This window comes from Lipophrys pholis (genome assembly GCF_963383615.2).
Source record: "Lipophrys pholis genome assembly, chromosome: 4".
NCBI classification, from domain to species: domain Eukaryota; kingdom Metazoa; phylum Chordata; class Actinopteri; order Blenniiformes; family Blenniidae; genus Lipophrys; species Lipophrys pholis.
The window spans coordinates 17,868,779-17,881,747 of record NC_137637.1 but is presented as its reverse complement, the minus strand read 5'-3'; the positions used below and the strand labels follow the sequence as shown (position 1 = coordinate 17,881,747).

General features: G+C 40.8%; 1 protein-coding gene across 1 annotated transcript in view; it reads left to right on the top strand.

Annotated features, from left to right (window-relative positions):
• The window catches only part of chchd6b (coiled-coil-helix-coiled-coil-helix domain containing 6b), a 60,487-nt gene that overhangs the window by 37,347 nt on the left and 10,171 nt on the right, over positions 1-12,969 (top strand). Inside the window, exon 7 of the mRNA XM_080460899.1 lies at positions 6,351-6,489. Within this exon, the coding sequence (XP_080317025.1) occupies positions 6,351-6,489 (139 nt within the window). The remainder of the gene's footprint in view (positions 1-6,350; positions 6,490-12,969) is intronic.

Below are 12,969 nucleotides of genomic sequence, written 5' to 3'. Positions count from 1 at the left end.
TGAATCTTGCTATTATGATGACTGTCAACTATTAAACTACAAAGTCCTAGAATATCGACTGGGAGTCATGTGTTTTACTACAGTTGTGATGCGTTTCAGAAAAGTTGCATTTTCCTCTGTTTCCATGGAGTCCACAGTTCCACATTGAGAGCCATTTTCAAAAAGTTGCGTTTTTAGTAGCTCCGAGCGCCGTTGTCGTGTAAACATACAACCAAGACGCAATGAAAGTTTTCTGTTTTCACTTGAAAGCATCTTCGCACAAACGGGGCCTTAGAAAAACTGAACTTACAAGGGTTCATTTAAAGCAACATTTAAAATGAGCAAATCACAGTGACTGGAAGATGTTTATGTTTACTGTTAAATCACTGCGTGGGAAACCTCAAGTCAGCAGACTACAGAGGCCAAATCAACGTTACTATCTTATGACATTGGCCAAAACTATTACTACCTAATAAAATCAGTCGGAGCTGTGGCAGTACTTCTGCCCTTTATGTGGACCCGCCCACTTGATGAAGAATCAACCCTGATTGTGTATCTCTGTCATCTGAACCAAGAAAATCATGTCCTCTGAAGCCGTTTCACCATCAATGCCAGCTTTGACTTGGTTTGATCTGTAGGGATCAACTGCATTTTGGATTTGTAATCACACAACTATTTAGAACTGAATAGCGCCAACAAATGATCGCCATTAATTAAAAGGGAACTAATAAACTGCAGTCCTCTCATTCGTCCAAGCAGCAGTTAACCTCTACGAGAGTCGGTGTGTGAAATTAATATGCCAACTGTGTATTTTCACTGCAGAAATCATTTGCTCTGATACAATGGATGCTCTTTGGATTTGAAGGGATGCTGGGTTTTTTTCTCAAGAAGTGGGAAGTTCTTCAGAAAAAGAAAAACAGACAAATGACAAAACAGTAATCAAAGTGTTGATAGAAAGACCAACGATGGAAGGCGATAGCAGACTTGTATCATTCCCAACTCGAGTGAGTCGTCCAACCGCAAGTTTTCCTGATTGAAAAGTTATCAGTGATGAGATGTCACACACAAACACATACACGTGTGCCCCTTATCTTGTTCCCACATGTCGCCTGTTTTAATGAAACACTGTCCTTATCCACCTCATCTCTCCCTCTCCCTGTGTTCCAAAGTGAGGTTGGAGGGGATCAATCAGCTGGGCGAACGGAGTGAGAATTTTTATTCTATGTTCTTATCTTCACCTAGTATTTAATCTGTCAGCGTTGAAGAGACAGAGACCTGTCTGTCTTCAGTCCATGGCTTGTACTTCTTCTCAATTGCTATTTCTATTTGCGATACATACTACCGCACAGTGGTGTAATGGTTGGCACTACCCCAATGCATGAATAGCTTTATTTTAATATGAAGAAAGTATATATATATATATATATATATATATATATATATATATATATACGCTTCCCCCACCGGGATAGCAGCTCCTCCAGGAGGCGGCCCTGCCTCCCCTTCTGCAGCAGGAGCGATTCTATCAGCTGCTGGTCCTGCTCAGCCCACTCCTGCTGCAGCCGGGCGAAGTCCCTGAGCAGCCGAGACAACTCCTCCTCCGCTGCTCCTCCGTGCTCTGTGGGCCCGACAAGGACCCACCCTCAGGTCCTCCCACAGAGGCACGGAGACGGAACTTCCACTCACCATTCTTTTTTTAATTAAACTCCGACACAAAACCAAACCAACTCAAAACATCCCACTTCAGACACACCACACACTGCTCTTCTTTCAGGCGCTTGCTCCAGCGCGTGTGTCTCCTCCGCCTGTCAAGCCTTGTCTCTGGGCCGTCAACTTATATTCGTAGATACGTTCGCTTGGAAATGGCGGCCACTTCTGGTCACTTTCATTTTATTGCACTGATAACATTTATTAGAATCATTCATTTAACCATTTCATATCTTGAGCATATTTGCTTGGATCAGTGTGAATTAAACTAATTCTGAATTTTCATCTTTTTCTTCTGTGTTGCTTAAATAGTGTTACACGGAATCAGAGACACAAACCTACTACAGCAGAGTCTATGTTGAAACGGTATCTGTGGATCGGGAACTTGCATTTACATTGTTGGATGTAAAGACATCAGGATGTTAAGTGAAGACACTGAGCCTGGAAAACACATGAAATGCGAAACTCCAGTGTCCCAAACTTCAGCGGCACTTAAAATCCTATAAGGTTGTTAAATTTTATCAATAAAGTCCTCATCACAATATATTTTGGGGTTAGTGTAAAAAAACATCCACCTCTGAGATTAGATTTAAAATTTGAAGTTATTTTTATCCTTTTCCATTTTTATACTAATTCTCTTTAAATTTTGGGAGAAAATAGTTGCCAGGATCGTCTCTTTTTAAACCAAAGCTCAATCTGGAGATCACATTTTTGAGAGAGCAATAAGTAACTTTTCTGCCAGCCGAAATATAACGTGAATGTTTCATTATGACACTTTCATAAAAGCTTTACAAAGCCTCTAACAATGCAAGATGCATGGCCTGTCATTCCCTTTGATCTCCTCCCAGCCATGACATCTTTGATCCTCTCTTCTCTTCCTCACCACTCAGTGTAATATTAAAACCCCAAAGTACAATGCCTCGGCTGCTCCTTTAAAGAAGCCCAAATCCTTGTCATCATACATTAATAACTGTCATGCACGAGGCGCGGGCACGCACGCACACACACACACACACACACACACACACACACACACACACACACACACACACACACACACACACACACACACAACGCCATCTTAGACATAGAGAATAATAAAACGCTACGCCCTTACGATCTTTTCTATTTCTTCTTATTGCTTTATTCCCCAATGTCATGCTATGCAGCAGCGCAGAACTCCCGCTCTCTTCATAAAAACCACACACTGCCAAGGTGAGACCGAAAAATAATGAGAAGCTGTAACCGTTTGAGCCTAATCTCTCCCCCTCAACTCTGCACATATTTATGCAAAACGTCACAGGCAGAAAGCAATTGGAGTGTTGTTTTGCCTCCAAAAGTTAGCTATCAAACTAGCTGGGGCGGCTAATGTTTTTCTAATAAGAGCTCACCTTTAATTTCAGTCAAACGAGGCAGTTGGTGCAGATTAGCAGAGGCAATTTTCTGCTTCAGATTCCATTATTAAAACACTCCTGCTATCAGAAAGTTTCTCTTGTTGAGCAAAAGAAAAAAAGAATGAGTTTTTTTGTTTTTTTTCTCTCTTGAGTTTGGATTAACACCTTGAGGCTATTGTTGCTCTTATCTTCCATCCTCTGGGAGTAATTCAGAATGCCATTAGCTTTTGAGGAGAAAAAGTCAAATTTCTACCAGTCATAAAAATTTAAACCTGATTAAAAGGCCTCGCATCTGATTTTAAAGCAACAACACTGCCTTCATTATCCGTGCGACAATACAAATCCTCGAAGGTTTCTTTCTTTTCATTCTCTTGTGAGCATAACGTCCCTTTTAATTTGCGTCAGACTCATTCAGCCGTAAATCCTATAGCCTGTATCTTAAGACTATTAAGTATTTTAATAATAGCCCGAGCCAACACGTCGGTGAGTGTATCCAGCTTCGCTGTTTGGAACTGTTTGTCCACTCCTATTAACATCAAGTAGTGAATTATATAGTCCCTGATAGCACCTTATCAGTGTCCTAACTGAGTGACTGATGGCCAAACATTATGCAAACGTTTGGCAAACAGTCCAAGTGGCGATGCACCACACGATGTGGCCGAGTTAAACGCAGACTGTGATGGTTGCCATGGGCTACTGTTTGTCCATGCAAGCTGCAAGGGTTATTTGTCATTTAATACATCACTGTCACATTCTCTCTCTTTCTCTTTCTCTTTCTCTCTCAGGTTGCATTCACTTATTTTCATGAATATTCTCTCTGCCAGTGATTTATTTAATCCTGTCGCTCTACCCTCCACTGCACACACACACACACACACACACACACACACACACACACACACACACACACACACTATACAATTCACATTCCGTTGCAGGGTAATATCTCTCAGTCCTGTTTGTGTGTTTGGTTTATCTCGGGCACACACATTTACCAAGCATAGATTTCTCTCTCTCTCTCTCTCTCTCTCTCGCTCTCTCTCATACTCTGTATTTGTCAGTGACGGCAGGAACTATCGAGCTCATTCATATGTGAAGGATGCATGATTCTGTAATTGCTTTCTGGGATGGCGTGAGGGCAGATCCGTGTGTGTGTGTGTGTGTGTGTGTGTGCGTGCGTGCGTGCGTGCGTGCGCATCTGGGCGTCTGCGTATATGTGCACATGCATGATTGCATACATGAATGTCAAGCGTCCAGCTTCCCCAAAATAAAAGACATGTCTCGTCATGTCAAATCTTCATTTGACGTGATGCGACATGTTCTTCCTTATCAACCCGAACCCTCATTGTTTCCTCTTCTCTCCACCTCCACCCCTTTTTGTACAGTTTGAAGACCACTGTAAGATCAATTCTGAAGTTCACTATGTGAATCTTTGATCTCAGTAAAGTTAAACGGCATGTTTTGCTATAATTTTTACTTTATTTGATGTCACTCAGAGGTTTTGTCGGAAGTTGCAGAGAGGTGGATCTTTTTTTTTTTTTTTTTCTCAATTAACAAGGAATATATCTCACAAAACTTTCAGTATTTATCAACTCTAAGGTTAAGGCAAACAGAGCATAAAGTGTGGAAGTCGATAGCATTCGCAATACAGGCAATCCGTGTGTGTGTGTGTGTGTGTTGTGTGTGGTGGGAGGCGAAAGCCAACAGCAGATCGTTTAAGGTGCATATACCTCCCGGGAGTCTGTACATAGCCACATCCCAGTAATGCCAGTCGCAAGTTCTCTCACAAGTGCAGGTAAATTACTGCAAGCAACAGAGCACTCGAGGATTACACTCTTGTAGGATTAGCATTCGCTTACCTGTATGTGTGTTTGTGCACGTGTGGGTGTGATTGTGTGCCTGTCGACACACGTGTACTGTATGTGCAGGTCCGATAAAAAATAGAAAAGAGAAAGTTTGACTTTGACTCCTAAGCTGCTTTGTCGATGCATAATTCATCCGTCTCCACAGGCTGCACCTCCAAGCCTTTGAAACTATTGAAGCTTCTTCAACTGCAACTAAAACAAACCACAGAATATCTCTCTCTCTTTTTTTTTAATACATATAAAATCCTTTTATGTTTTGGTTTTTTTTTGCTCATCATAATATTTGACACAAACCAGACATTGTTTGTGCTGCTATGACTGGAGCATTTGGAAATGAAGCCTCCACTTACATTTATTCAACTGTGGTAGGAATTTTAAAATAAAACACAAAATAAACTATTTTAATGTTGTTGTTTTTTTCTGTTTCTGTATATACTGCAGCTACAACTAACAAATGACCTGAAATGTGTATTGTGATCGACGTATTTCCAGCTTTATTGTTAAGTGCATGGCAGTTAAGTATTTGGTTACAGACTTTCAGATCATGCCACTGGGTGTGCTTTTTGCTCTGTTGCCAGCTGATAAAGCACATTTGTGCTGGGAGGCTATAAACACAATTTAGATAGATGTACAGTTCTTATCGTAAAGTCACTGCAATATAATATTTTGGGATGATGCCTGTCTCTGAAATCCTGCTAATTAACTGGGATGTAGTCATACATTGTCACCAGAAGATATCATACAGACACATTCATCCATCTTCTATACTGCTTCATCCAGTTTAGGGGGGACTGGAGCTGGCAGTGGAATTGTGGGTTAAAAGGCAAGAACCCCTTGGGCAGGGTCCGTCACAAGGCGACACAGAGATACTGAGGACTACAAACGTTCACCGACGCTCAATTTTTTAAATGCACATTTTTGGAATACCCATGTTCTTGGACTGTGAGAGGAGATAAAGAGTAACCAGAAATCACCAACATGCAGCCCAGGAAACGATGGATAATAGTTGTGTTTTATCAAAGGACACTGTAAAGACAACTTTTAAGAGGTGAATGTATAAATGAAATTCATTTGGTCGCAATTGTAAAAGTTAAAAATGAAGAAAGAAAAAAAAAAAAACCTGGAGAAATTTTGGTGGATGAACAGAAACAAATCAGCTGATATTTTGCTACAAATGAACAGCAGTGAGTATTAATCTGCACTTTTTAGTTTGGCTGTAAGTATAAGTGACACGGCTCTGCTGGGAGGAACACCTGCATCAAGACACGAGCTTCTACACAATCTAAAATCAATACTCGGGCAAAAAACAATACGACGTGGCGATTGTAGTGAAGAGATGTGATAAAATGCAGTGACTGAAGACCCCCTCTCTCTTTCTTCCTCACTCCAAACTCTTTGTTTCTAGGCCCCGGCAGAATGTAATCCTGTGCGCTGAGCTGCAGGCCAAGGTGCTCGAGTGCTACAGAGGAAATCCACAGCAGACTCTGCACTGCTCCAGGCTGGCCAAGCAGTACATGACGTGTGTTCAGCAAGCAAAGAAGGAGGTAGGGGAATGGATCGCACTTTTTAAAATAGCATTGGTCTCTTTAGGACGTCGAATCTGTGTTTCTGAGGTTCTTGTGTTAATTATGACAATTTATTCCAAGGCACCTCTCAGGTCAGCTCCAAATACATTGCAAGAACAATTAAAACAAGATAAAAGTTATTGAATTAATAAAATACTACCAAAAAATGCAGTAATCACAGCAAGTAGGCAGAATGGAACAGGGGGGTTTACATGCAGGATTTAAATGTGGTCAGAGATCTGATAAACGAGACCTGGTTGGGACTTGACAGTGAAGCAAAGACAAAGACTTCTTTCAGTCCACACTCAGTCAGTGAAGAGAATTGTAATCTTCCTGTTTGTTGCTCCGACACTTCAAATAGAAAGTTGGATCTATGAGACACGCTTCTTAAGTGGATTTATAAGTCATGAGGCGTGTCCCGTGTTATGGAACTTCCTGATGGAAAGATTCCACAATTATTAGTGTATTAAAATCAGTTTTGGCATTCAGCACTTTGAAATCTATTCTGACTTGTGCTGATGCCTTCGCAAATAGGGTGTAGACCCTACGCTTATCTACAAAGTGCCTATTTTAACCAATTTCTCCATCAAAAACAATAATGAATGGAGCAATTTGCACATTATTATCGTGACAAAATGCACTGATACGGCTCCAAAGTAGATAAAAGGCACAAAACAGCAATTGGTGATTCCGGCAGTTTGAACACTTGATAAAAGCAAGGCAAAGGCTTACAATAAAAGCAGGCAGTCTTTTTAAACTGGTTCAAAAGATCCATTTGCCAGTTAAATGGTGCTCTTTGGGGGAAAACAATGTATATGTATTTGTACACGAGTGTATTTTTCCCGCAACTTGTTATATAAATTTCGACTGGAAGTGTTGGTGCAATGGTCTTTTAGCAGTGAAGGCAGGCAGTTTTTCTATGAGACATTTGCGAAAATGGGGTTCAATAGGGCATAATATTTGACAGGCAGTGTGAATGACAGGCAAAGCCCGAAAAGCAAAAGGACACCATGCCTGTTTCTCCACGATTGAGAGTATTGCGTGTAGAGAGGATGAAAACGGGAGCAGGCTGAGAAAGGAAAAGGATACTGACGAGATGGGAACAATATTTACGTTTTTCAAGTGAAAATGGAAAACTTTCATTGTGTTTCCTCGTCCATCTTCTCCTGGGACTTGGTAGTTTTATAGTCGAGTCACTGTTTTCCGTAAAGGGACATTGTTTTCAATGCCCGGCGAACGCAAAACTCCCTGAATCGAAAGCGCAAAAATTATGCATTTTCACTTGTTACATGTTGTTGTGAAAAGGGAACCTTAGAGTGGCCTGAAGAGAAATGAGAAGGTTTTACTATCGTTTTAGGTGTTAAGTTGGGGATTGAATCTTTAAAAAAAAAAAAGAAGAAGAATATAGTCTAAGGCAGACTTAGAAGTGCATTTATACATTTAAAACTTCAAAGTAAGATAAGAAACAAGTCATTTAGTCATTCAGTGAATGTCTTAGTGTTGTGCTGTATGTATTGTTACTGAAGTTAGGAAGCTCACCATCAACCATTCAGTACTGTGACCAAATTTCAAAAGAAAAACATACTAAAGACAAACTGTAAACTACAGTAGTTGTGTTTACACAGCTACTTTTTAAAAAAATCTGATTTATTAAAAAAAAAAAAATCCCTATTGAGATCACATTTTTCCCGATTACCTGGAAGCCCAGGAGTATTGAACACTTGGTAGAATGAATCAAGCTCGTTGGGTTTCTTTTGAAGTTGTAACAGCAAAGAAACATTCTCCTTGTTCAGGATTCAGGAGGAGACGATAACGTTTACAGGCTTTTTTCCTCCACACTACTGCCATCTTCTGTATAGAAGTGGCATTACCTCAATTCCATAAAATCCGGGTTTTTTTTTATATAGTTGTGAAAAGAAATATTTTGAAACATTGTAGTTGCATTTCACATAATAAAAACCAACTAATCTTATTACCTGAAATAGTTTTAATAATACAAAGCTGTTTCCTGAAAGAAACTCGCTCAGTGTCTCCTAAACGGAGACATTTTTATCAGGGACATCTTTCCCGTCTAACCTTTCTTTATGGGGATAATCTCGCTGAGGAGGCCTGGGCTTCTCCTTTGAAGGGGCCAGTTTTTAAGGTTGACCTTTAGGATGTTTAAAGAGCTCAATCCCAATCTCAAAGTTAAAAAGACATAAAAACATGTTCGGAGATATAACATAAACATTAAAGATCCCATATTTAAGAATATTAAACTGCCTCCATCTGATATTGTCTGGCATATTTTCTTTTTTACTGCCTTTTTGCTCTCTTATCCGACCAGTTTGTGTTTTATCTGCTCATCTTTACATTTTTCTTGCTCTTTGTACTTTAAAGGCATTTCTTTCCCTTATGCTGCCTGTATTAAAAGCCCTTTTCACTGAAAATGTGGTCACATTAGGTAGTGCGTCGAAGATATTTAAAAAATGGGTATTTAAATCAGGAGTGCAATAAGTGAATGAATGCTAATTTGTTGTTGGTCAATATTGTAAATAATAAATCGACCTTGGTTAAATTCATTTGACGCGATCATTCAATTTCAACATTGTTTTGATGTGGCGTCTACCGGATGAAAAAGTCTGCATTTTCGCAAAAACAAACAATTACCACAGAAAATAACTACAATTCCAACATAAGGCCAATTTTAATGATCCTATCTGGTTCAAAATACAGTGAAATGTCCCCCCCCCCCCCCAAAAAAGGAAAAAAACTTCTCTTTCTTTAAGGTCAACCTTAAAATGCTGTATGCATTATGCATGTTTTTTTACAAACTCACCCTGACAACATGACTTTTGAAGCTCGTCTGCCAGCAACGTGGTCGCTTTCTTTCATGGCAACGTGGCGACGTGGCAGTGTTGTGTTATGTCCGCTGATTCTCATATTCGTCTCTCAGTTCAGAGCTGTCACTGTAGGACTTCACCGTAAACCGGTGTTGTCGGCAGCTGCCGAAAGCCACTAAAAAGTAACTTGTTTAAAAAACAAGTAATCCGTAAAGTAATTTTTTTTGAAGGTAACAGTGGCGTGGGATGAAGAAGCGGAGGAGAAATAGAAAAAGAAGAAAGAGAGTCTCTTCCCATGTTAAAAGGTTTTCCCCTGCAGAACAACGGGAGGGAGAACTGGGTGGACAGAGACACGAAAGGGCGCGCAGGGTTGGATTTCATAATAAAATATGGTGCTCGCTGAACTCATCCGTCGTGTGTTTTGCATGTGCGGCTGTAAAAATTACTAAGTTGATATGCCACCTGTTTTTGAAATGTTTATTTCTTTTTGCCACAGGGGAGCATATTTTAAAAAGAAATTGTTTCATCGTGGGGAAGAAAATGCTGTTTACCAGCCACCTTTATCATATCCGAATGAGTTGAAATCACTTTTCTTTTCTTTTCTTTTTTTTAAAAACAGAATACCTCTTTGAAAATAGCACGAGCTGAAACATTTTGAGGGGACTGCTTCTTCCCTGCATTGAAGGCCTGCTGTGACACGCCAACACACTTACGAGACGCAGTGCACAGAAAGAAGGTCATTCTTATTTAAACTAACAAGCAAAGTAAACGGGCTGCTCATGGGGAGATAAAATTGCGAGGAAAGATGCCCAACATTTTAGGTGGAGTAATTTTTTTCCAGCTTTGTGCAACAATAACATGACTTGTCAATAGACAGCAAAGCTTTTAGCCCAGTGAAAACCTCCCGACAGCTTAAAAGCTCCCTTCTTTTGTTATCAGTTTGGGCTTGTAAGGATTTTCTAAAGTAGAAGCATTCTTTACTGTGATTAAAAGAAGAATGCTGTATTTTTTTTCCTGACAAATTCATCTTGATACTTTAAGGCTCGTACTTTTCTTGAATATCTCTCCTCTTTGTGTGCACTGCAGCCCGACATCCACTGAATAACTTTTCCCCTAATAGGTTCTGTAGTTGGTAGTTATTTTTAGTTCTTTGTTTAAACATAAAGGCACATAAGCAGAGCTAATGTTTGAGTTGCTGGTTCGGCACCAGCAGCTCAAAACTGTTCAGAGAGTGATCTATTCTGCCGGTTCCTCCCAGCTGAAGATGACTTATCCAAGTTCCTGAGAGTTTATTTGTGTAGACACCACCGTGTATGTCTGTTTCTCTCTGTCAGGGTGTCTGTTTGTCAATCAATCTGCCAGTGAAACCAGCGGCCCGCTTATCTATCTTCCTTTTCGGCCCGTCTTGATCTGAAAATCACTAGAATATCTATCTTGCCTTTTCCGTCTCCCGCTTGAAGTACGCCCAACTCACTATCTGCAGCGGCACAGCCCTTCCTTATATGTCACTCAGAAGTTCTTTTATGTGTTATGACACACACACACACACACACACACACACACACACACACACACACACACACACACGCGCGCACACGCACACGCACACGCAGTGCCCTTTGCCATCCATTAAAGCCAGTTGGTTCAGGATATGGCCTTTCACCCCCTTCTCAGCTTTCACTCCTTGTCCCTCTGCTGTCACTGTCTGTGCTTAGGCTTTTGTCATGCATATGGGCCCTGGTGTGTGTCTGTGTGTGTCTGTACGTGTGTGAGGGATCCAGGGTAAATGTCAGCTCACCAAGGCCTTACATTATTATGAAGCTTTTGTGAATTTTGTCTCTCCTCAGTGATGCTCAGCGCTATCTTATGAATTGTCACTTTTTTTTTTTTGATGTAATCTTTTTTCTTTTTTTTCTTTTTTTATTCAAAGGTTTTGGACGATCCATTTGAGTGTGCGTGCGTGTGCATGGGTGTGTGTGTGTGTGCGCATAAGTATAAGCCTGCGAAAGAGTCTACACGCCCACATTTTACTTTTCATTGTGTATTCTGTCTCTCAACCTCCTTCTCAGCAAAACAGCCATCCTCAAAGTCAAAATCAAGAGCAAACGTTTGTCAAACCACCACTTGCATTGGGTATCAGTCATCCTCCTTCCTAATACTCGTACGCTCATGTACTGACCATGCACAGAATGGTAATGTTAATGTTGTGCTATTTGATACCATCATCAGACACTGAAGGTTCCACACATCTCCAGACTCACCTGAACACATCCATTTGTAGACCAGTGTGTTTGTCTGTGCTCGTGTGCATATGTGCTGGCCTTTCAGATGCCTGGGGAAGTGCGATTCTGCCTTACTGCATTGAGTACAAAGACCTACAAAGTACCAAAATAGGAGGCAATATAGGTGCTTTTGTATTTGAAGGCTGTTTCTTAACGTAATCAAAGATCTTTCTCTTTGTGTCATCAAAAAATGGCAGCAGTTTGAATATATTTTGTTCTGTCAACAGTCCAAGCGGAAAACGCAATAAAAGGCTGCTGGAGAATGATACACGCCGCTACTTTGAAAAGGTCCGTATTCATAACAGGCCAAGAATGAAAGAAAAGGCATAACAGGAGCTTGTGACCAATAACCGGTATGAAGCAGGTGAAAGCAAAAACCCAAAAGGAGATCTTTCCAATGGAATGAGCTTGAAAGCAAAGCAATCACTGTGAGTTATACCACCAATCTGCCCAGGAAGTGAACACAGATTCTCAAGTACTCCACACAAGCAACTCGTGAACTGATGAAAAGCAGGTACTCGCACAGTGGGAAGGCAGGACGGAGCCATTAAAGTCAGAACGGGTGAACTGAAGGCACATAAATAAAAACACACGCCACTGAAAACAGCTGAAAGGTCTAATTGAAGCACACTCCTGTTGACATAAGACCACAAAACCCATGATCCTTACAACCAGTGGAATACCGAGAGATCAAATCAACTGCGCTCCAGCAGCATGCAGCCTTGGTTGGTGTGAACCGATGCACAGATCAGCCATTGCATTATGACCACCAACATGTGCTCACCAAGAGATAATTAGTGGGTTTCGCTTCTCCAGTGAGATATGTGAGGCAGCAAGTAAGCAATTTGTCTTCAAAGTTGAGATCTTAGGCTCCATTTCCAAGTGAAAACAGAAGACTTTTGTTGCGTTCATTGAAAACTGCTCCCAACATGAAACTTTTTCAGAAATAATAAAACACGACTTTTTGAAAACGTTGCTACTGCAAATGCCCACCATTGAGTCACCTGTAAAAGCGATCCAACTTTGTCGTCCGTCCATAAGAATGTCCCAAGTACCCGCCGTTGTTGATGTTTATAGCGTTTTGTTCTCTGCGCACATATGTGTGTGGTTTCATCACAAAAGCAAACAACAGCACTCACTAGTGGCCTGGCACGCAAATGACATCATTTTCAGCATTTCCCCCGTTTCCGTTTATAATTGGACGGCGTTTTCAAAACGCTGCTGTGTAAACGTGAAGGCTTTTCTGAAACGAAAGCAAAAAGAAAAACATTGTGGTGTAAACGGGGCTGAAGAAGCAGGAAAATGGTTAATCATCCTTCATCACACCCTCGTAGATCTAGTGGCGCTGGAAGACA